Source organism: Rhinatrema bivittatum, chromosome 7 (genome assembly GCF_901001135.1).
Source record: "Rhinatrema bivittatum chromosome 7, aRhiBiv1.1, whole genome shotgun sequence".
Classification (NCBI taxonomy): domain Eukaryota; kingdom Metazoa; phylum Chordata; class Amphibia; order Gymnophiona; family Rhinatrematidae; genus Rhinatrema; species Rhinatrema bivittatum.
This window is the reverse complement of record NC_042621.1, coordinates 30,575,643-30,600,451: the sequence shown is the minus strand read 5'-3', so window position 1 is coordinate 30,600,451 and position 24,809 is coordinate 30,575,643. Positions and strand designations below refer to the sequence as shown.

Sequence of the window (24,809 nt, the reverse complement as noted above, 5' to 3'; positions counted from 1 at the left end):
TTTTTCTCTCATACTTATCTGTTTCTCTTAGCTCTTGGTTCTATTTCCCTTCCACCCCCACCTTTAATGTAGAGAGCAGTGATGGAGCTGCATCCAAGTGAAATATCTAGCTTGATTAGTTAGGGGTAGTAGGGGTAGTAACCGCCGCAATAAGCAAGCTACACCCATGCTTGTTTTACCCAGACTATGTTATACAGCCCTTATTGGTTGTTTTTCTTCTACCCTGCCGTTGAAGCAGGGAGCTATGCTGGATATGCTTGAAGTATCAGTTTTTTCTTCTCCCATGCTGTTGAAGCAGAGAGCCATGCTGGATATGCATCGAAAGTGAAGTATCAGGCACATTTGGTTTGGGGTAGTAACCGCCGTAACAAGCCAGCTACTCCCCTCTTTGTGAGTGTGAACCCTTTTTTCTTCTCCCCTGCCGTTGAAGCAGAGAGCTCTGCTGGATGTGTGTAGTATCAGTTTTTCTTCTCCCCTGCCGTTGAAGCAGAGAGCTCTGCTGGATGTGTGTAGTATCAGTTTTTCTTCTCCCCTGCCGTTGAAGCAGAGAACTATGCTGTATATGCATTGAAATTGAAGTATCAGGCTTATTTGGTTTGGGGTAGTAACCGCCGTAACAAGCCAGCTACTCCCCTCTTTGTGAGTGCAAATCCTTTATTCCACATTTCCTCTTGCTGACTCTGGTTTTATTACTAATGTAATGCGGTATATATTTATTCAAATTGAATTTTCCCATGTGTTTTTAGATCAGTGAGTATATAAAACTGTTTTTTTTTTTTTGTTATTAGTCACTGTAGTTCCAGGAAGAAACCAAAGGCACATCAGGCTTCCAAGCTTTCTACCTAGTTTTTAGTGACCCAGCTGAGATTTCTGATGAGGTTTTTTACAAAAATAGATGTTGATTTGTGCTCCTTTCTTGTAAATGTACCTACTTGTAGTCCAGGGAGTTGCAGGACTTTTTGCTAACCCTCTCATCATGATAGTTGGTGTTTTCCAGAATTTATTTTCTGTTTTTCTTATACCTACCCATGCCTCAGGAGAAACATCACCCCTTTCATTTCTACCACAGTGAAAGGTGTGGTTTGTTTTTTTTAATTAGGATTGGATAGAATGACTTATGGGTATGCTTCTGGATTGTTCAGTTGATTTTTAGGTCTTAAAGATCCAAAGTTCCCCTATCTCCCTAGATGAATTTATGTTGCTCCTTCAAATTCTCCCATTAGGGAGTGTAGGGTACTTGGCAACAGATTTCATCAATGTTTAACTGATGAAGTTAAACATTGATAGTTACACGATGTTAGGTTCCATATTAGGAGCTACCACCCAGGAAAAAGATCTAGGCATCATAGTGGATAAAGCAAAATTGCTTACCTTGTAATAGGTATTATCCCAGGACAGCAGGATGTAGTCCTCACATATGGGTGATATCATCAGATGGAGCCCTGGCACGGAAAACTTTTGGCTGGCATGCCCAGCATGCCATGATATTCTCAGCCACAGGGGTCTCCCTTCAGTCTCGTTTGTAGCAGTATGCGTGAGCTAAAAAAATAAAATAATAAAACGTATCGGACCCAACTCCACGGGGTGGTGGGTGGGTTCTGTGAGGACTACATCCTCTGTCCTGGGATAACACCTATTACAAGGTAAGCAATTTTGCTTTATCCCAGGACAAGCAGGATGATAGTCCTCACATATGGGTGATTAGCAAGCTAAGGCTGAGTCATTCTTGCATTATACCAACAGCATACAACTTGTGCAACAAGCACAACAACTGGTGTATTGCTGGAAAAAATGAGGCAGCCTGAAATCAAAGCAGGAAGGATGTAGAAGGAGTTGGTGTTTTAAATAAGTTCTTTAAGACAGATTGTCCAACGGCTGAATCTTGTCATCCTTCTTTGTCCAAACAATAATGAGCTGCAAAAGTGTGAAGGGAACTCCATGTTACAGCTTTACATATGTCGAGAATGGGCACTGAACAATAGTGTGCCACAGATGTTGACATAGCCCTTAATGAATGTGCTTTTACTCGCCCCTGGAGAGGAATGTTTGCTTTTTCATAACAGAATTCGATACAGTCTGCTAGCCAGTTGGAGAGAGTCTGTTTTCCTACCACAACTCCTGTTTTATTTTTGTGAAAAGAAACGAAGAGTTGGGTGGATTTCCTATGGACCGCCATGCGGTTCAGGTAAAAAGCTAGCGCACGTTTACAGTCTGTGTGTAAGACTCTCTCTCTCTGGTGAGAATGAGGTCTTGGAAAGAAAGTAGGCAAGACTATTGACTGATTGATGTGAAAATCCATTACCACTTTTGGTAGGAATTTGGGGTGAGTGCGAAGGACTACTCTGTCATATAAGAACCTTGTGTAGGGTGAGTATGTGATGAGAGCTTGTAACTCACTGACCCTCCTAGCCGATGTAATGGCTACTAAGCAAAATACTTTCCATGTAAGAAATTTTTTATCACAGGAATGTAGAGGCTTGAACAGTGACTGCATGAGTCTCGTTAGTACTATATTGAGGTCCCATGCAGTGACCAGTGGTCGAATGGGAGGCTTAAGGTGAAGTAAGCCTCTCATAAACCGACTTACTAGGTGTTGGCGCATCCCCTATGCCCTTGTGGTATGCCGCTATGGCACTTAGGTGTACCCTTACAGAGGATGTCTGGAGACCAGAATCCGAAAAGTGGCATAGGTAATCTAGTAACGAAGGAGTGGGGCAAGAAAAAGGGTCAAAACCTTTTTGTGTGCACCACTTGGTAAATCTAGTCCACTTAAAAAGGTAAGATTTACGTGTGGAAGGCTTTTGTGAAGCTACGAGAACTGAGACTTGCGTTGAAAGATTAAATGGTTGTAGAATTAAGCTTTCAACATCCAAGCTGTCAGGGCAAGAGTTGTCAGGTTGGGATGATGCAACTTGCCCTGATTCTGAGTTATGAGAGTGGGTGCTGTGCCCAGGCGAATTGGGTCTCTGATCGAGAGGTCGAGGAGTATGGGAAACCATACTTGTCGAGGCCAATACGGGACTATGAGGATCATTGTTCCTCTGTCCTGTTGTAGCTTCACGAGAGTTTTGGCTATGAGCGGGATTGGAGGATATGCATATAGAAGTCCTGTGTTCCAGGGGCGAGCGAAGGCGTCCCTGGGGAAAGATTGTCGACGGCCGTGGAGGGAGCAGAACCTTTCCACTTTGTGGTTCAGTTTGGACGCAAAGAGGTCTATGGTTGGGCTACCCCAGCGCTGAAACATTTTGCTTGCTACACGTGGATCCAGAGCCCATTCGTGGGGATGGAAATGTCGACTGAGATCGTCTGCTAGGACGTTTTATATGCCCGCTAGATAAGTTGCTCGGAGATGCATGGAGTGCTGTAGAGCCCAAGCCCAAATCTGCACTGCTTCCTGGCAGAGCAGATAAGAGCCTGTGCCTCCCTGTTTGTTTATGTACCACATTGCTACTGTGTTGTCTGTTTGTATCGGCACAGTCTTGTTTGAGAGGCAGTCTTTGAAGGCATAGAGGGCATATCGCATTGCTCGAAGTTCTAATAAGTTTATCTGACACTTCATTTCGAGCGTAGTCCACGTCCTTTGTGTTTGAAGGTTGTTGACGTGAGCTCCCCATCCCAAGTTGGAGGCATCTGTGGTCAAGATGACTTGCGGAATTGACTGTTGGAATGGGAGACCAGCTTTCAATGCTGCTTGATTTGTCCACCAGTGGAGCGATAGGTGTAACTGATGGGTGATTTGAACTGTGTGTACGACAGTGGTTGGAAAGCTTGTAGCCATTGAGACTTGAAAGTCCATTGAGTTCTTCTCATGGCTAACTTCGCCATAGGGGTAACATGTACTGTCGAGGCTATGTGTCCTAGTAGCACCAGTAGTTGATGGGCAGATGCGAACTGGTATTGGGTTATAGAGTTCGCAAAACGTGCTAGATTGTTGGCACGGTCGTTTGGAAGAAAAGCTTTCGCCACTGTGGTGTCGAGGTCTGCTCCGATGAATGTGAGGAGTTGAGACTGGTCGCTGTGGGATTTTTGATAGTTGCTGAGAAATCCCAGGGAGTGTAATAGTATTATTGTGCTTTTTAAGGCAGACAGAGCTCCCTGCCTGGAAGGACTTCTGATTAGCCAATCGTCTAGATATGGAAAAACATGAATGCTGTTTTTTCTTAGATGCGCAGCAACCACTGCTAGACATTTTGTGAATACTCGAGGAGCAGAGGCAAGTCCGAATGGTAGGACTCGATACTGGTAATGATTTCTTCCCACTACGAATCGTAGATACTTGCGATGTGTGGAAATTGGTATGTGTGCATAAGCATCTTGAAGATCTAGAGAACAGAGCCAATCTCCCCGTTGAAGCAATGGAAGGATGGTTCCCAGGGATACCATCCGAAATTTTTCTTTGTGAAGAAATTTGTTGAGATTGCGGAGGTCTAAGATAGGGCGAAGGCCGCCTGTTTTCTTTGGAATTAGGAAATAGCGGGAATAGAACCCCTTGCCCTGTTGAGACCGGGGCACTGGTTCGATAGCCCTGGCAATCAGCAAAGTAGAGAGTTCTACTTGGAGTTGATGAGTGATGACCATGTTTGTCCAAAGTGGAATGGGTGGAGAATGCGGGGGTATTGTGTTAAATTTTAGACGGTATCTCCGATTTAGTATGGCTAATACCCACTGGTCCTTTGTAATAAGACTCCACTGGTGTTTGAAATGATAGTCGACCTCCTACTGGTAAATGGGGCATAGGGTTGATGGAAAGACCTCTATTCTCTTGATTGGCTTAAAAAACCTGCTGCCGGACCAGTTTGTGGTGGTGGTTGGGTTTTTTGCTGTTTTGGCTGGCGTGGACGTCCTCTTTGTGGTGGACGGTATGGACGCGCTGAAGAAGCAGGTGGGTAATATCTTCTAGGTCTATAGAAGGGTCTCCTGGTGTCCCTTCTGGTTGATTTTCTTAAGGAGGGTGGCTGATCTGATGGCAGTTTGGAGAGCTGGTGAAGTGTCTCGTGGTGATCTTTTAACTGAGAGACAGGAGCCTGAATCTTTTCTCTGAAAAGATTGTCTCCAGTACAAGGGAGATCCGCCAATCTTTCCTGGACTTCTTGCCTGAGGCCTTAAGCCAAGCCCACCTTCTTGCATTAATTGCTGATGCTGATAGGCGAGTTGATGTTTCAGAAGCATCATAAGCTGCCCGTACCTCGTGTTTACCAGATTCCAGCCCCTTTGTAATAAGTGTCTTCAAAGCCAGTTGTTGCTGAGGAGATCATCGGCAATACCTTGAACTTGTTTCCACAAGTTCCTTTGGTACTGTGTCATATAAAGCTGGTATGCTGCAATGCGAGATACCAGCATGGATCTCTGAAAAACCTTTCTTCCTAAGGTATCTAGGAACTTTTGCTCCTTTCCTGGTGGGACAGAAGAGTGAGGTTTCTGTTTCCTGGCTTTTTTCTGAGCCGATTCAACGACTACCGAGTGGTGAGGCAGTTGGGGGTTTTGGAAACCTGGAGCATGTTGCACCAGGTATGTGGCATCTGTTCTTCGATTCACTGCTTGTACTGAACAGGGATGTTCCCACATCCTTTGGAGTTCTAAAAGGACTTCATGGATTGGGATTGCCATTACCTCCTTTGTTGCATCCATGAATTGAAGGACTTCTAAGGCCTTGTGTCTTGTGTCCTCCGTCACTAATTCGAAAGGAATTGTCTGCCATTTCCTTAATAAAATTTGTAAAGGACAAATTTTCAGGAGGGGACTTTCTCCTCTCTTCTGGTGGAGAAGGCTCGGATTGTAGTTCTTCTGACTCAGTATCAGAATCGACATCCTTCCAGGGAGTATACTGAACATAAGGTGATTCAGGATCCTCTGGTTGTACATGATGCTTTGTTTTGAAAACAGATTTTGATGGAATCTGCTTTGGCAACATAGGAGGTAATGAAGGCATCGATGGAGAATCGATGGGCATTGATGGGAATTGATGTCGGGTGTCACCTGATGGACCGGGGTGCATTGGCATCGAAGGATCTTTTATTGGCATCGATGGTTTTTTCGGTATCCGATGACTGAAGGCCTGATGGTCCTGAGACTGAATCAGAGTCCTTATCATCTTCTTCCGATGACCCGGGGATGGAATGGAAGGAGTCACCGGTGGATGCGTCTGCATCGATGGAGTCGATGGTTGCATCAGTGGTAGCGGCGTCGTCTGTGCCGGAGGAATTATTCCTATCGAGGCGCCAATTTTGTTCAGCAAAGGCTGAAATATCGACAAATCCGATATCGATGCCGGGATCGGTGTCGGTACCGATGGTATGGAGGGAGGCTGGAAGTTTCGAAAAGCCTCGATGATGGCCTGCTGGACCATTGTAGTCACCTCTTCCCTGGAAACTGGGGCTGGGTCCACTGTCACTGGGGAAGGTAAGACTGGCGCTACTGGCACTTCCACGACTGAGCATGGTGGCAAAATCTCTAACACCGAGCCCGGTGGAGAGCGCCTCGGTTCCTCAGGATACGGTCGGGCGTGTTGGTTCCAGTACCCGGACTCGTTTGGGCATCAGCTCGATGTTCTTAGACATCAACGGCTGTGTCTTTCCATCTGATGGGTCGATGGAACGATGTCGATGGCATCTTTTTCCTCGATGTTCCTTTGATGCCGAGGAAGACGTTATAGAGGACGCCGATGGAGTTGGTGACGGACGGTCACCGGTTCTTTTTTTCTCCTCGATGTTTTGCGACTGAGGGAGGTGTTATTCTTGGAGACTATGTCGACGATGATGATGGGGTTTTCTTAAACAACTCCTCCATCTTGTCCAAACAGGCACGCCTGCCCTTTGGCGTCATCTGGGCAGAGGTTGTACAAGCCCGGACATCGTGGCCTGATCCCAGGCACAAAACACAAACATTGTGGGGGCCGGTAATCGACATAGTCCGGTTACAATCCGGACATTTCTTGAATCTGGAGGCCATGATAAAAAGGTTAGGCCTAGTAACATAGAAACATAGAAGTGACGGCAGAAGAAGACCAAACGGCCCATCCAGTCTGCCCAGCAAGCTTTCACACCTATTTGTTTTCATAATCTGTTACTCTGACCGCTGAGGTCAGAGCCCTTATTGGTAACTTTATGGTTCCAATTCCCTTCCACCCCCACCATCGATGCAGACAGCAGTGCTGGAGCTGCATCTAAGTGAAGTATCTAGCTAATTGGTTTGGGGTAGCAACCGCTGTAATAAGCAAGCTACTCCCATTTGTTTACCCTGCATGTGCAATTCAGCCATTGTTGGTTGTCTGAATAAAAATCCTCTTTACTTAATTCCCTCTGTTGCTGAAGCAGTGAGGTGCGCTGGATACTTATTCCAAGTCAAGTATCAGGCTTATTTGATTTGGGGTAGTAACCACCGTAACAAGCCAGCTACTCCCATGCTTATTTGTTTACCCAGACTATGTAATTCATTCCTTGTTGGTTGATGCTGAATAAACATCATTTTTTCTTCTTTTTCCCTGCCGTTGAAGGAGAGAGCTATGCTGGATGTGCATTGAAAGTGAAGTATCAGGCTTATTTGATTTGGGGTAGTAACCGCCGTAACAAGCAAGCTACTCCCCTGCTTTTTTGTGGATGCAAAACCTTTTTTCCACATTTCCTCTTGCTGTTGAAGCATAGAGCAATATTGGAGTCGCATTAACTGTGTGTATGTTTATTGAATAAGGATGTTAATCTCCAGGTAGTAGCCGTCATTCCCGCAAGCAAGCCACCCCTTGCCTCTTCTCTTCATTCCCATCCTCTAGACTTTATGGATCCACAATGTTTATCCCATGCCCCTTTGAAATCCTTCACAGTTTTGGTCTTCACCACATCCTCCGGAAGGGCATTCCACTCAGTGAAGAAATACTTCCTGACATTGGTTCTGAGTCTTCCTCCCTGGAGTTATAAATCATGACCCCTGGTTCTGCTGATTTTTTTGCAACAGAAAAGGTTTGTCATTGTCTTTGGATCATTAGAACCTTTCAAGTATCTGAAAGTTTGAATCATATCACCCCTGCTCCTCCTTTCCTCCAGGGTGTACATATTTAGATTCTTCAGTCTCTCCTTATAAGTCATTTTATGAAGACCTTCCACCTTTTTGGTCGCCCTTCTCTGGACCGCCTCCATCCTGTCTCTGTCCCTTCGGAGATACGGTCTCCAGAACTGAACACAGTACTCCAGGTGATGCCTCACCAAGGACCTGTACAAGGGGATAATCACTTCCCTTTTCTTACTCTATATTCCTCTCTCTATGCAGCCCAGCATTCTTCTGGCTTTTGCTATCGCCTTGTCGCATTGTTTCGCCGACTTCAGATCATTAGAGACTATCACCCCAAGGTCTCTCTCCTGCTCCGTACATATCAGCCCTACTCCCCCCATCGAATACAGTTCTTTCGGATTTCCACACCCCATGTACATGACTCTGCACTTCTTGGCATTGAATCTCAGCTGCCATATCTTCGACCATTCTTCCAGCTTCCTTAAATCCCACTCCTTCCGGCGTGTCCACTCTGTTGCAGATCTTAGTGTCATCCGCAAAAAGACAAACCTTACCTTCTATCCCGTCCGCAATGTTGCTCACAAAGATATTGAACAGGACCGGTCCCAACACCGATCCCTGCGGCACTCCACTCAACACTGCTCTCTCTTCAGAGTAAGTTTCATTTACCATCACGCATTGTTTTCTGTCCGTCAACCAGTTTGCAATCCAGGTCACCACCTCTGTACTCACTCCTAAGCTTCTTATTTTATTCACCAGTCTCCTGTGCGGGACCGTATCAAAAGCCTTGCTGAAATCCAAGTAGATGACATCGAGCGCTCTTCCTTGATCCAATTCCTTATTTACCCAGTCAAAAAAATCAATCAGATTTGTCTGACAGGATTTTCCCCTGGTGAATCCATGCTGCCTCTGGTCCAGCAATTCTTGCGACTGTAGATAGTTCACTATTCTTTCTTTCAACAGTGATTCCATTACTTTTCCCACCACGAGGTGAGGCTGACCGGTCTGTAGTTACCAGCCTCTTCTCTGTTCCCACTCTTGTGAAGCGGGACCACCACCGCTCTTCTCCAATCACTCGGCACTACTCCCGTTTCTAAGGATCTATTGAACAAGTCACACAGCGGACCCGCCAGCACATCTCTAAGCTCCCTCAGTATCCTGGGATGAACCTCATCAGGCCCCATGGCTTTGTCCACTTTCAGTTTCCCCAGCTCTTCCCATACATTCTCTACTGTAAAAAGTTACATCTACTCCATTCCCTTCCAGTTTCTTGTTAACTAGCGACGGTCCTTCTCCAGGGTCCTCTTTAGTGAACACCAAACTGAAGTATTTAATATTTCTGCCATTTCTTCGTCTCTCTCCACACATTGATTCTTTTCATCTTTCAATTTCATTATACCACTTTGGACTTTTCTCCTTTCACTGATGTATCTGAAAAATATTTTGTCACCTCTCTTTACCTCTTTGGCAATCCTTTCTTTTGCTTGACTTTTTGCCATCTTGATTACTTTCTTCGTCTCCCTCAGTACTACCAGATATTCTTCCTTTGGGATCTTTTATATTTCTTGAACGCTGTTCTTTTAGCCTTTATTTTGTCAGCCACCTCCTTTCAGAACCAGATAGGTTTCATTTTTCTTTTTCTTTTTCTTTTCTTTACTTTTCTAACATATAGATTAGTTGCCTTGGTAACTGCTCCTTTTAGATTGGTCCACTGTTGATCCACATCTCTCTCATTCTCCCAGCCTTTTAGTTCTTCCTCCAGGTACTTCCCCATTTCATCAAAGTCCGTGTTTTTGAACTGCAAAACTTGGATCTTTGTGTTTCTTTTCTGTATCCTTTTTGTGATATTAAACCATACTGTTTGATCACTGGTGCTGAGGTGGGCGCCCACCTGGACATCAGAGACATTATCTCCATTAGTGAGCACTAAGTCGAGTATAGCTCCTTCTCTCGTGGGTTCCATTACCATTTGTTTGAACAAAGCTACTTGCAGGGCATCCACTATTTCTCTACCATTATTAGATTCTGCAGATGGGATTCTCCAGTCTACATCCGGCATATTAAAGTCTCCAACGATCACCACTTCTCCCTTCTTTCCTATCTTTTGGATGTCTTCAATCAGATCTCTGTCCAGTTCTTCCTTTTGGTTTGGAGGCCTGTAAACCACTCCAATAAAAATGGATGCCCCATTTTTTTTTAGGTCCATAGTGCTTCTTCATTGCCCCATCTTCCTTGCAGCTCAGATGCTTGGATATTGTTTCTGACATAAAGAGCCTATCCTCTCTGTCCTTCCTTAACAAGTTATAGCCTGGTATTGCAGTATCCCAGTCATGAGATTTCGTAAACCACGTTTCTGTGACAGCAACAACGTCCAAGTTCGCCTCCACCATTAGAGCTTGCAAATCTGGGATTTTATTGCCCAAACTACGAGCATTTGTGCTCATAGCTTTCCAGCTTTCTTTGTTTAGTTTACTGCTGTTCCTGGACTCCTTTTGTGACCTCTTTATTTGAGTTTTGTTATCCACTTTTCCCTTTGCATTTGTGCAAGGGGAAAGATTAGTGCCTCTGAGTCATCCATCTCAGTGAGCTTTTTTTCTTTGGTTTCTGATCTGGAATTTCTGTATACATTGGGTTTCTTCTCTCTTTTCAGATAACACGTCAATCTTTTTCTCAAGAACTTCTTCAGTATTTAGTACAGAGAAGGAATTTTGTACTTGTTGCACTTGATACAGTGTGTCTCTGGATCACAGGTCTAATTCTTCCAGAGCCCACTGTAGTACTGTTTTTTGAGTTCCTTAATTCCCTATGTGAGTGGGGGGGTAGAGTTGTGGGATGCACAGCTGTCAATAACGGGTGTCTGTGGGTCACAGGTCTTATCCTTCCTGAGCCCACAGTAAATCTCTTTTTCCTTGACTTTTGGTCAAGGTTGCTGTCAGGACCCTGTATCTGATATTGCATTTGACAATAGCCTCCCACAGATTGGCTTACTATGTTAAACTTTCTTACGTAGCTGGACACAAGAAGCTTTAGTATCTCCTGTGTTCTGGCTGAGCACAGCCCTCAAATGATCTAATTGCCCCCTGCTGGTTCTGTAAGTCTGCTGCCCAAACTGCTTACAGCAAGGCTGTTTCAGTAATGCTTTCAGTTTTGCTTTAAAACTCACTCCACATCAATTTTTGGCCCCAATGTTTATATCTAGACAAACAGTGATTTTTAATAACAGCTATATGTAGTTAAAGATAGAGATTAAAGTGTAGAGTGATTATAAAGACAGGAGTATCTCAACAGGAATTTCTTTTTTGTCTTGAAATAACCCACAGCAAAATTAATATACAATCTCAATAACTAAAAGCAGAGAGAGAGAAATATGAAGTACAGACAGCAATATATTCTATCACCAAAGCAATGACAGGCGGATACTGATAGTGAGGGTGACCGGAATCGACTGAAAAATGATTTAAAAAATGTACTCATCCAAACTATCTCGAAGGGAGACCCGATGACAATTCATTTGTGACTGAAAAAATTTTCTTCCCTGAGGAAAAAATTGAGGGAAAATTTCCCAGAGCTCCTGATCTGCTTTGCTTACAGCAAGGTGGAAAAAAAGAGACTGAAGGGAGACCCCTATGGCTGAGAATATCATGGCATGCTGGGCATGCTCAGTAGGTTCAGTGTGCCAGCCAAAAGTTTCTAGAAACTTTTGACAGAAGTTTTCCATGCCAGGGCTCCATCTGATGATGTCACCCATATGTGAGGATTATCATCCTGCTTGTCCTAGGATAATACTTTAAAATCGTCGGCTCAGTGTGCTGCAGCAGTCAAAAAAGCAAACAGAATGTTAGGAATTATTAGGAAGGGAATGGTTAATAGAACGGAAAATGTCATAATGCCTCTATATCTCTCCATGGTGAGACTGCACCTTGAATACTGTGTACAATTCTGGTTGCCGCATCTCAAAAAAGATATAGTTGCGATGGAGAAGGTACAGAGAAGAGCAACCAAAACGATAAAGGGGATGGAAAAGCTCCCCTATGAGGAAAGGCTGAAGAGTTTAGGGCTGTTCAGCTTGGAGAAGAGATGGCTGAGGGGGGGATATGATAGAGGTCTTTAAGATCATGAGAGGTCTTGAATGAGTAGATGTGACTCGATTATTTACACTTTCGAATAATAGAAGGAACATGAAGTTAGCAAGTAGCACATTTAAGACTAATCTGAGAGAATTCTTTTTCACTCAATAAAGCTCTGGAATTTGTTGCCAGAGGATATGGTTAGTGCAGTTAGTGAAGCTGGGTTTAAAAAAGGTTTGGATGAGTTCTTGGAGGAGAAGTCCATTAACTGCTATTAATCAGGTTTACTTAGGGAATAGCCACTGCTATTAATTGGATCAGTAGCATGGGATCTTCTTAGTGTTTGGGTAATTGTCAGGTTCTTGTGGCCTGGTTTGGCCTCTGTTGGAAACAGGATGCTGGGCTGGATGGACCCTTGGTCTGACCCAGCATGGCAATTTCTTATGTTCTTATGATGGGATAAGTCATTGACTGGTTGTATACCTCAGAAGTGGGACAAGTTAAATAACTTTTATACTAAAGATTTACGATGGAGAGAGTAAGAGTTTCAAGAGAGATACTTTGTTGGAAAGTAAAACAAATTCTAACATCTTACAGGGTGTTATCAGGCTGCTTGTAAAACTTCTTTTTTTTTTTTATTTACAGCATAATTTAAAAAGCATAGATTCCTCATTTTAGAATAGTTTGCTAATGTATGTTGCTAGGTTCTTGGGGTAGGAGCAGATAATGTGATTGTTAAACAAGTCATTGTCGCTTGCCACCTGTATAAGGTGACATTTTGGTCAGAAGTAAAGCATGATTGCCTATTGATTATGTTCCCAATCCAATATACGCAATCTACATTTTCCATTTTTGGATTGTAGTGACAAATGTTCTATCTTTAGTTACTTATGTCTGAAATTCTCAAGTTTACATTAAACAAAAAAAATCACATGCCAAAGTGTGTTTAATGATTGTTTCTTAATCAGTAGGTACATCAAAGAAAGTAGCTTGGGTTTCAAAAAGGATATTTTTAAAATAAATTTGAGAGAAGGAAATTATATGACTTTAATCTTGCACTATAGGAAATGCTGACCTATTTTACTGCATGGGTGGGGGCCTCACTAATTTCTATAAATCAAACCAAGCCATGAATCATCCTAGCAAGAATACTACATGATTCTTCTAAATGTAATTATTAAAAGGTTATATTGCTCCTAGTAATTTTAAGAAAAATAACCCATTGGTGTGTAAAATTTTATATTTGGAATTGTAGTGATAATCAGTATAGGGAAATTATAAGAGAAAAGTAAGCATTTTCACACATCTTTTTCTAGGTCCATGATCATTTTGGTTTGTCTAGTATTTTTTTGTATTGCCGCAAGTATTGTATTGTACTGCATATGTATTGCTTTTTATGCTCGTTTGCCTCCTGTATATCGCCTAGTATATAGGCAATTAATAAATGTAAAAGATAAAGATATTTGATGCATTTTAACTTAATGATGCGGGTGCATTCACTTGTTAGTCTAGTCTTTAGTCTTTTTGAAAGTCTATGTACATGTTGAATTGTAGCAGAGCATGTGATCTGGTAATTCAGTTCCAAGAGAGGTAAATTTTGGCCCACAACAGATTTATCATCTTGCTTGGTTGTTTCTGGTGCTCTTTGTGCTGAGCGGCAGTCATGTGACATGATGGGAAATGCTTTCCAGAAATATAGAAATGACGGCAGAAAAAGACCAATTGGCCCATCCGGTCTGCCCGGCAAGCTCCCACACTTATTTTCCCCATATTTATCTGTTTCATCAACCACCAATTTCAGGGCCCTTGTTGGTAACTGTTTGACTCAAATTTCTGCCATCCCCTGTCATTGATGTAGAGAGTAATACTGGAGTTGCATCAAAGGTGAGCATAAGGCTTAATGGTTAAGGTAACTGCCGCATCAAGCAAGTTACCCCGATGCTTGTTTACCCAGACTGCACAGATCAGTGCCTTGTTGGATGTTGTCTGAATGTAAAACCTGTTTTCCACATTTCCCCCTGTCGTAGAAGCAGAGAGCAACGCTGCAATAATAATGAAAGCATTATACAATAATTGCAACTTGTTAGTAGACATGGAAGAATAGTATTTTTCTTGCAAGCACATAGTACTGAGCTATGATGTATAAATAGCACAAGTTGTGTCATAATCACGACTGCATTTTTGCTTTATTCTCCAATCAAAACATTTGTGTAGTATATTTTGTTAAGTAGTACTTTGAAGTAATTACATCTGGGTATCATTTAGGGAAGGAGAGAGAATAGGAAAAGGCCACATTGGTGTTTTCTTGTTGGCCTTGTTCATCAGTAGCGAGAGAGGTTTGGCTTTCTGTCTGCACTTGAAGTCACAGGAGCACCATCATGTCCACTGGGGGATGAGGAGAAAGAATTGTTTTCCCCTTTTAGAGGGAACATCTGTAGATTCATGAGTAAGACCATTGCCAGGATTAAAAGGCTGTTAACGTTCCTTCCTTCATAAGGACGTTTTATCTTTTCTTGCCTAATTTGAAAACATAGGCTACATCACTGGCATTTTTGCTTAGTAGTTGCTTGCAGTGCTCTCAAAAAAAGTGATATTCCAAAGATCACAGCAAAAGTAGGCAATTTGAGAGTATAGCATCACAGTGCCTTTGAGATTTGCAGAAGTAGTGGTTTTAAAGTACAAGTGAAAACATTCAGTACATTAAATCTATCTTTATTTCATTGTAAGCAGAATAAGACAGTGCAGTGAAACTATCTTGGTTATATGTGCCTTCCTGTTTTATGGTACTAGACACATTTTACATGAACACACCCTGGATTGCTTGCAGGTATACTTATTTGTCTCGTCAGAGGGAGGAGCAGTATACTTCATGTATTATATGAATAAAGGTTTCTTTATAAATGAGCTGCTCTTACTATAGTGTTTAGCTATCGTTTATATTGTTGTTGAGAGAGAGGGAAGGCCAAAATGGTGACAGACTAAGGTGCCTTTGGGACCTTTCTGTTAGACCAAAAGCGCTTTGGCAGATTCAAAATTTTTGCTAATGTTTTTGGAGTTTCTTTGGAACTGATAGCTGAGATACACTGGTAGATTATTGCTCAGACTGGCTGCCAGATCCCTGCAGCTGCTGGCATGATGCCCACACGTGCCATGCACTACTCTGCAGAGGCTGGAGTCAGCATTGTGGTCCCAACTGTCTCCTTTGAAGGTCACAATGGCTTCTAGAGCTGGGGGATGTTATAGGCTGCAGGAACTTTTGGTTGCATGTGAGGCTGGAAGTAACAAGCACAGGTTTAATTGAAGGTAAGGAACTTTCTCCTCCTGCAGAACCCCTTAAAAGTCCTTGAGATGCCATTCTTTGTAAGTAGTACCTGATATTAATCTGGATAACCATCTGTACAGCAGCAGGTTGAGGTAGAAGACTGATGCAGTTTCTTCAAAAATAAGAACTCTGGAAATTTAGATCAGGTACATAAAATAAACAAATGACTAGAAAGATAAATGTGTGGTGCAAATTGCTGGCAAGATTTAAGCATTAGATTCTGAACTAGGGCTCGATAAGAGAATGTAAACCTTAGAAGGGAAATTTAGGTTTTTACAGAAAATTCATCTGTGATTGATTAACTTTATGAAGCCTTTGGATAAGAACATTTAAAAGATTTGTTTGTAAATATTTGAGAGATTTGTGGCTTAAAGAAGTCTTGCTCTTTTGCAAAGCTTTTGTTTTTTTTTCTTCCTCTGAATCTGAGAGTGATAAACATGCAGAATGAAGTTTCAGTATCAAAATCCAAGGAAGGAAACAATGTACTGATATTCTGTAAAACAGCATCTTTTCTTTCTTCCATAGATCATACCCGCTGCAATGTTTGGATTCTGGATGGGGACTTGTACCACAAAGGCCTCCTGAAGTTTGCCGTGGCTGCAGAATCTGTGAAGGAGATGCTGGCAGTCTTTGTGGGGGACATGTCTAGGCCATGGACTATTATGGAATCGTTGCAGAAATGGGCCAGTGTTTTACGTGAACATATCGATAAGCTGAAAATCCCACCAGAGGATGTGAGAGAGATGGAACAAAAATGTGAGTCTTAAATGTTTGTAAGTAATGTGGTTTATAAGCTGGTTAAGGTATACGAATACCGTGCGGCCATGCTGACTGCAGGAAGTCCTGTACATATCCTTTAAGAAGGGTCATGCGTTGTCTCCAAGGAAGGAAAGGGTGGCCAGAGCAGGGTGGCATTCACTGCCTGGAGCGGAACCACCGCATCCAGTGCCCAGAATTGGCATGGACTCTCGCACAATGCCAGCCCTCAAGTGAGTATGAAGTGTCAAAATATATTAAAGTTCCCCTTGAGCTTCTGTCATTCTTTTCTTTGAGTACTTAAGTATCAACAGAGTCAGACTGCTTCATTCTGAATAACCTTATTCGTCTAGGGTGGGGAAAATATTTCTATTCATAGTATCTTAGTAGATGTTGGCTGAAAAGCACCATTTTGGTTTGCTGACTCTGCCCAGGTTCCCTGGCCTATACTTTCGTAGCTCTGGTCATTGCCCTCCCTTTCCCTTTCTCACTGTACTAAAGGAGATCTCGCAGCATTGACAACGGGCTGAGCAGTCATCCTTTCAGCTGTTACCTGAGAAGCATAGTCAGGCCAGCTCTGGGCCAACCAGTGCCCTTTACTAATCTGGGTAGGTGAGCATGTATTTCCATACCTGAACCCAAGGCCTGGCTGTCCCCCCTCCCTTCCCTGCCTTTATTATCTCTCTCTGTATCATGCTTGAAGTCTGTCAAAATCCTGGCAACCAGTACTTCTGATGGGAAGCTATTCAGGCAATCAGGAAAGAGAGATTTCATCATGTTTCCTCTGACCTGCCAACCCCCGTCCCCCATCCTCAAGATTTTTTTTTGGAATATGAACTTCATTGTAACCTGCTAGACATTTGTAATTTTCTATCCTGTCCTGCTTTCTTCCCTTCAGCAAATACATTTAGAGTTTCTTAAGGCCCTCTATATAGGGCTTGTGTTGCAGTTTTGGTAGCCCTCCTCTGAACATGCTCCTAATGTCCTTACAAAGATGTGGCCTTCAGTACTGAACACAGTACTCAAGGTAGGTTCTCACCAGTATCCTGTGTAAGGGCAATATTACTTTTCTTATCTCTGATGCCTCTCTTTGTACACATAGCATATTGTAAGCTTTCTTTACTGCTTTATTGCACTGTCTTAGACAATATTCAAATCATCAGAGATTATTTCTGCTAGGTCCAGAGATGGTTGGCCAATTTTTTTTTCTTGCACTCTGTGTATGGCTGTATACTTTTTGCATTAAAGCACAACTTCCAAAGCCTTGATTAATCATTTTTCCCCCTTATCGATTTCATATTTTCCACGCCTCTCTTTACCTTCGCAGTGTCTCTGCTCTGTTATGGATTTGTGTGTCCATCTTCAGACGGGTATATTTTTCCTTCCAGTCCTTCTGCAGTGTTGCATGTAAAGGTATTGAAGGAGTATTGGCCCCTGCCCTGAATCCTGGGGCAGCCCACTGGCCACTTCACCTTCACCAACACGCGCACCGCTTACCACCATTCCTGAGTTCTATTGCTTAACCAACTCCTTACCCAGATGAGAATTTTCTCTCCTATTCCTGTACTGGATAGTTTTTTTATCAGCTGTCTTTATAGAGCCAAGTCAAAGGCCTTACTGAAGTCTAAATAGGCAAAATCTACTACATTTTGTCAAAGAACATACATTAGACATGATTTCCCCTGAATGAAACTGAGTGGGCTCCTGCAATCTACTTCATTCATGGTGCTCCACTGTCCTTTTATTTCATAAAGTTTCCAAAACTTTGGCCATTACCAACGTTAGGTTTGTAATTACCTGCTGATTCCATGTTCCCCCTGCACCTGCTCTCCTCCTGTCACCTGCTGCGTTCTCTGCCTCCTAAAGACATTTTAAAAAGCTGTGATGGGTTGACTTAGCAGCACTCGGTGCTTTCCCATCAGATCCCATGGCCTTCCTGAAATTATTGGTTCAACTGGAAGTAAAACACTTCTTTCTTTGTAAATGGACTAGCGAGCCTTTTTATTGGCACATCTGCTCTTGTTTTGAGTAGAATTTCCCTATAAATTCACTGTAAGAGTGTCCCTTCCTCATACAGGCTCCCTCACTCTCTGGCACACACACACGCATCCCGCGCACTCCCCCTTTTACCAACCAAGCTGTCTCTCGCACTCCACCACACCCCCTCTCCTCTCACACACACATTCTCTCTCACCGGCACCCCCCCTCCCCTCATATAGGCACCCTCTCTTACCTCCCATGCTCTCCCTCACACCCTTCCCCTCTCAGCAACCATGCTCTCTGTCACCCCTCCCTCACACGCACACATTCTCTCTCACCTGCACCCTCCCCTTCCCGACACACATTCTCTCTCACTGGCATGCATCAATGCCGGTTTACAATTAACAAGAGGTGAAGGAAGATAACAATTAATAAGAAACATTAATAGGTGCTCAACAAAGATTGCAGTTACAATAAAACAAGGGAATTACACAACTTGGAGCAGTGAAAAGGAGATAGGAATTTACCAGGGAGAACAAATTTACCAATTAATGGTGTGAACAAAGTTATGGAGTTTGCAGAGTTATTGAATTACCATGTTGAGGTACAGTTATTAATTACTCTCAAGAAAAATTCTGAGCGTCAGTTAGTGGTGAATTAAGGTTCAAATAGGGTCTGGAAAGGCTTTCATAAATAACCACGTTTTGAGTCTTTTCCTAAATGTAGGAAGGCAGGGTTCCTGTCGCAGATCCGGTGGGATGGAGTTCCATAATGGGGGTCCTGCGGTGGAGAAAGCCCTGTCTCTCTTACATGTCGAGTGGTTTTGGAGTGTGGTACCTGTAGGGATTCTCTGTAGGACTCTCTGGGTCTGGAGGAGGTATATTTTGTGAAAGGGATTTGAAGGTTAAGCGGAGAGTATTGATGGATGGCTTTGTAGATGGTGGTGATGGCCTTATATATGATTCTGTAGTGAATTGGCAGCCAATGTAGGTCTTTGAGGATTGGAGAAATGTGGTCTCTTCTCCTAGTGTTTGTTAATATTCTGGCTGCCGAGTTTTGAACCATCTGAAGGGGTTTAGTGTGAGATGACGGTAGACCTAATAGAATAGAGTTGCAATAATCTAATTTAGCGAAGATTATTGATTGCAGCACTGTTCTGTAGTCATGAGTATGGAAAAGAGGTTTTATTCTTTTTAAGACATTGAGTTTATGAAAGCAGTCCTTGGTAGTTTGATTTATGAATGATTTTAGGTTTAGCCTGTTATCAATGATAGCTCCTAGGTCTCTTACTTGTGAAGTTTGTAAGTTGGCTGGTGGATTTGTGTAGATGTTACTGTTTTCAGGGGAAATTAGAAGGAGTTCGCATTTTGAAGAATTTAGTATTAGGTTTAAATTGGAGAGGAGGCTGTCGATTTCTCGAAGGCAATTTTCCCAGAATTCTAGAGTTTTTGTTCAAGATTCTTTGAGGGGGATGACGATCTGGACATCATCCGCGTATAGAAAGTGTTTAAGGTTCAGATTGGTTAACAGTTGACAGAGGGGAAGCAGGTAAATGTTAGAGCATGGGTGAGAGGGAAGAGCCCTGCGGAACTCCCAGAGAGGGAGGGATAATGTTGAGATTGTTGTGTATTTTGACCTTGTAGCCTCTGTTCCCCAGGAATGATTTGAACCAGGACAGAGCCGTGCCTGTAATTCCAATGTTTGCTAACTGATTTAGTAGAATGGTGTAGTTAACCGTATCAAAAGCGGCTGAGAGGTCCAGGAGGATCAGTAAATAAGCATGACCTTTATCGAGGCCCATGATGAGGTAATCTGTCAGGGATATAAGTAGTGATTCAGTGCTTAAGGATTTTCGGAAACCATATTGGGTAGGGAACAGAATTTTGTGTTCTTCAAGGTAGTCTGAAAGTCTGGCGTTGACTAATTTTTCCATTACCTTGGCTATGAAAGGGAGATTGGATATTGGACGGAAGTTGGTAGGATCTTTAGGATTTAAGTTAGGTTTTTTTAAGAGCGGTTTGATGGAGGCAATTTTCAGGTCATCTGGATAGATTCCTTGGGCTAAAGAACAGTTGATAATGTCTGTCAGAGCTTTGGATATGGTATCTGGTATTAGCAGGAGTAGTTTGGATGGGATGTGGTCAAATGGATGTGACGATGGTTTCATTTTTTTCAATACAGTTTGTATCTCTGAAGTTGTGATGGGTTCAAAGGATTGTATAGAAATTTCTTTGTTGGGATGGAAGTATGTGCTGAATGGCGATGAAGTATTAGAATTCAGCTGTGTTAGAAGGTTGGAGATTTTGTTGCCGAAGAAAAGGGCCAACTCCTGCTTTTTCTTGTGCTTGGTTGAGCGGAATGTCTGGAGTATTGGTTTGCGTTAAATTTGATACATAAGCAAACAGGGCCTTTTGAATTGAAAATAAGGTGATGGATTTTGTGCGCGTAGAAGTCCCTTTTTGTTTTTAATGTAGAGCTCTTGTATTGGTGGAGGGCGAGTTTGTAAGCAGAGAGGGAGGTCGGTGAAGGCGCTTTCCGCCATTTGCTTTCTTTTTGTCGAAGGGAGTGTTTGAGTTTATGAAGTTCTTCGTTAAACCAAGGTTGTCTTTTGGAGGTGTTGTGTTTGAGTTTTTTTGTTGCAAGTGGACAGAGTTTGTTTGCTGCCGTTTCTGTTATAATGGACCAGGAGTGTAGGGCTGAATTAGGCGTGGAGATGTCTATGAGCGGGAGTTCTAGGACAAGGTGATTGTGTTGTTCATCGGATGAGCAAGATTTCCTGTAGGTAAATTGAGGTTGATGGACGTGTTTATTGCTCGTTTGTGCCAACGAAAAGGTTGTGGAGATTAATGCATGGTCTGACCAGGGTACTGGTTTGCATATGGGTAGTGTTGGGTATGAGATGCCTGAGTTTACAAAGATAAGATCCAGGATTTATTTTATTTATTTATTTAACGGTTTTATATACCGACATTCATCAAAGATATCACATCGGTTCACAGCGTAACAAGAAACTAGTGCCAGTGGCGGCGCTTTACATCGAACAAGTTTAACATAATACAGTTAAAAAATATTGGAACATAATAACTAGAGCATGAGGAAAGGTAGGGGAAGTAAAACATTAAACTAAAATTAGAGTAACATGATTACAAGATGGTAAAAGAAGAGAAAAAAGGGGGGGAGAAGTGACAGAAGAATAAAATTAGATTAGTGAATTATTGTAAGCGAAGATTGCAGGTATATACAAAATGTACAATTATAGGGAATAATATAAAATAACAATAGTTCAGGGAAGGGGTGAGGTGAGAAGGGGGGGGAGAGGTAGGGAATGGAGGGGGGAAGGGTAATACAGAAGGGAGGGAGAAGAGGAATGGTGTAAGCTTAGGGAGAAGCCAGTTCAAGCGGGGACTCACCCGCTTTTAGTGAAAAACCAAGTCAAGAGGGGACAGAGAAGGGAGGGTGTAGATGAGAGCACGGGGACTTTAAGTATATGCTTTGGTGAAGAGCCAGGTCTTGAGCTTGCGCTTGAAGGTTTTTGAACATTCTTCTTGGCGAAGTTCAACTGGGATGTGACCAGCTCTATGGGTAGGTTTGTTGATTATCTGCTTGAAGCCCATGGCAGACATGGCGGTTAGGAATGTTTCACAGTTGGTTGAGAGGATGGGGTCGTCGACATGTAAGTTAAAATCTCCCAATATTATGGCAAGGTGCTCCAGATTTAGGTATGAGGCTGTTAATTCTAGCATGGGTGAGGCTAGAAGGCGTCCAGAAGGCCTGTGGGGGGGGGCGTAGACTAGCAGGATTTGCAGATGGTCTGATTTGAAAAGGCTTGTCTCAATTTTTGTAGGTGATTTAATTGGGAATTGTGTAATTCTTAGATCTCTTTTGGCTGCTAGGAGAATACCCCCACCCCTTTTTTTCCGTCGGGGAATGGAGAAGAAATCGAAGGTTTGAGTTGGAAGCTAGTTTATTAGTGCGGTGTCCGTATGTTTAAGCCATGTTTCCGTTATGGCGCAGATGTCCGGATTTGTGTCTAGAAGAAGTATTAGCATTTTCTTGGAGAGAGATTGTGCATTGAAGAGAATCAGTGAGAATAGAGCTAGGCCTAGAATCTGTGTAAAAGGGGAAATCATGATAGGGATGAGGGATTTGTAGGTGAGTGGACGGGAAATCAATGAAGGTTTTCCTGTGAGTATGTTCCTGTGATGGAGAATTGGAATTGGGAGACCAATAGGCATTGTGGCCTGATGTAACCGGTGAGCTGGATTATGACATTTTCCGTTTTATTCACCATTCCCTTTCTAATAATTCCCAACATTTTGTTTGCTTTTTTGACTGCCGCAGCACACTGAACCGACTATTTCAATGTGTTATCCACTATGACACCTAGATCTCTTTCTTGGGTTGTAGCACCTAATATGGAACCTAACATTGTGTAATTATAGCATGGGTTATTTTTTCCTATATGCATCACCTTGCACTTATCCACATTAAATTTCATCTGCCATTTGGATGCCCAATTTTCCAGTCTCACATGGTCTTCCTGCATTTTATCACAATCTGCTTGTGATTTAACTACTCTGAACAATTTTGTGTCATCTGCAAATTTGATTATCTCACTCATATTTCTTTCCAGATCATTTATAAATCCCTGAGGCACTCCACTGTCCACGCCCTTCCACTGAGAAAATTGTACATTTAATCCTACTCTCTGTTTCCTGTCTTTTAGCCAGTTTGCAATCCACGAAAGGACTACAGGTTCACCTTTATCCACATGTTTATTAACTCCTTCAAAAAAGTGAAGCAGATTTGTGAGGCAAGACTTGTCTTGGGTAAAGCCATGCTGACTTTGTTCCATTAAACCATGTCTTTCTATATGTTCTGTGATTTTGATATTTAGAATACTTTCCACCATTTTTCTTGGCACTGAAGTCAGGCTAACCGGTCTGTAGTTTCTCGGATCACCCCTTGAGCCCTTTTTAAATATGGGGGTTACATTAGCTATCCTCCAGTCTTCAGGTACAATGGATGATTTTAATGACAGGTTACAAATTTTTACTAATAGGTCTGAAATTTCATTTTTTAGTTCTTTCAAAACTCTGGGGTGTATACCATCCGGTCCAGGTGATTTACTACTCTTAAGCTTGTCAATCAGGTCTACCACATCTTTTAGGTTCACCATGATTTGGTTCAGTCCATCTGAATCATTACCCATGAAAACCTTCTCCAGTACGGGTACCTCCCCAAAATCATTTCATCTTTCCGCGATGGCCTTATCTTCTCTAAGTGCCCCTTTAACCCCTCGATCATCTAACGGTCCAACTGACTCCCTCACAAGCTTTCTGCTTCGGATATATTTTAAAAAGTTTTTACTGTGAGTTTTTTTGCCTTCTCGGCCAACTTATTTTCAAATTCTCTCTTAGCCTGTCTTATCAATGTCTTACATTTAACTTGCCAACGTTTATGCATTATCCTATTTTCTTCTGTTGGATCCTTCTTCCAATTTTTGAATGAAGATCTTTTGGCTAAAATAGCTTCTTTCACCTCCCTTTTTAACCATGCCAGTAATCGTTTTGCCGCCTTTCCACCTTTCTTAATGTTTGGATCTGGATTGCACTTCTAGGATGGTATTTTTTAACAATGACCACGCCTCTTGCACACTTTTTACTTTTGTAGCTGCTCCTTTCAGTTTTTTTCTATTTTTTTCATTTATCAAAGTTCCCTTTTGAAAGTTTAGTACGAGAGCCGTGGATTTGCTTACTGTCCCCCTTCCAGTCATTAAACCAAATTTGATCATATTATGTTCACTATTGCCAAGCGGCCCCACCACCGTTACCTCTCTCACCAAATCCTGTTCTCCACTGAGAATTAGATCTAAAATTGCTCCCTCTCTCATTGGTTCCTAAACCAATTGCTCCATAAAGCTATCATTTATTCCATCCAGGAACTTTATCTCTCTAGCGTGTCCCGATGATACATTTACCCAGTCAATATTGGGGTAATTGAAGTCTCCCATTATTACCGCACTACCAATTTGGTTAGCTTCTCTAGTTTCTTTTAGCATTTCACTGTCAGTATCACTATCTGTTCTTGAAGTGCCCTCCATGAAGACAGTCTCTATCAGCCAAATATATCTGTCAGTTTCTCGCAACAGTAACATTGACAATAAGGATCTGTTATTATGCAGGATGCTTTTATAAGAGCAAAATGTTTCTTGTGATCAGTTCATGCATATAATCGCAGAATTTTGTATCTCTTATGTAGCTATTAAGATGGCTTTTACTAACATTGTAACAGTTGTTGAAAATACACTTGCTCTTTTTAATACTAAAAATAAAATCTTCACATTGATCATTGTATATTGTGTAACATTGCTAACAATTTCTAACCAAAAATTGATATAAGAAAGAAACTCATAACTTGGATTGTCCACTGTTGGAAACAGGATGCTGGGCTTGATAGACCCTCAGTCTGACCCAGTATGGCAACTTTGGTTTTTATGTTCATAAATCTGTTTTAATAAAGATTGAAACATTTTCCAAATTCTTAACCAAATTTTTTTGTAACTGTTAGGTCTGCAGATATTTAAAAAAATGTTCTCAAAGTATGTTAATACATTTTAAAGGATTTTACATCATTTTCTGTCTTGTAATACCGTTTTTTTTTCCAGGAGAGACCTCTCCCTG

The 24,809-nt window shown here is 42.3% G+C and overlaps 1 protein-coding gene across 2 annotated transcripts in view; it reads left to right on the top strand.

Moving 5' to 3' along the window:
* DYNC1LI2 (dynein cytoplasmic 1 light intermediate chain 2) overlaps positions 1-24,809 on the top strand; it is a 215,008-nt gene that overhangs the window by 5,419 nt on the left and 184,780 nt on the right. For both annotated transcript variants that reach the window (XM_029608195.1, XM_029608194.1), the window contains exon 4: positions 15,916-16,146. In XM_029608195.1, coding sequence (XP_029464055.1) covers positions 15,916-16,146 — 231 coding nt within the window. The remainder of the gene's footprint in view (positions 1-15,915; positions 16,147-24,809) is intronic.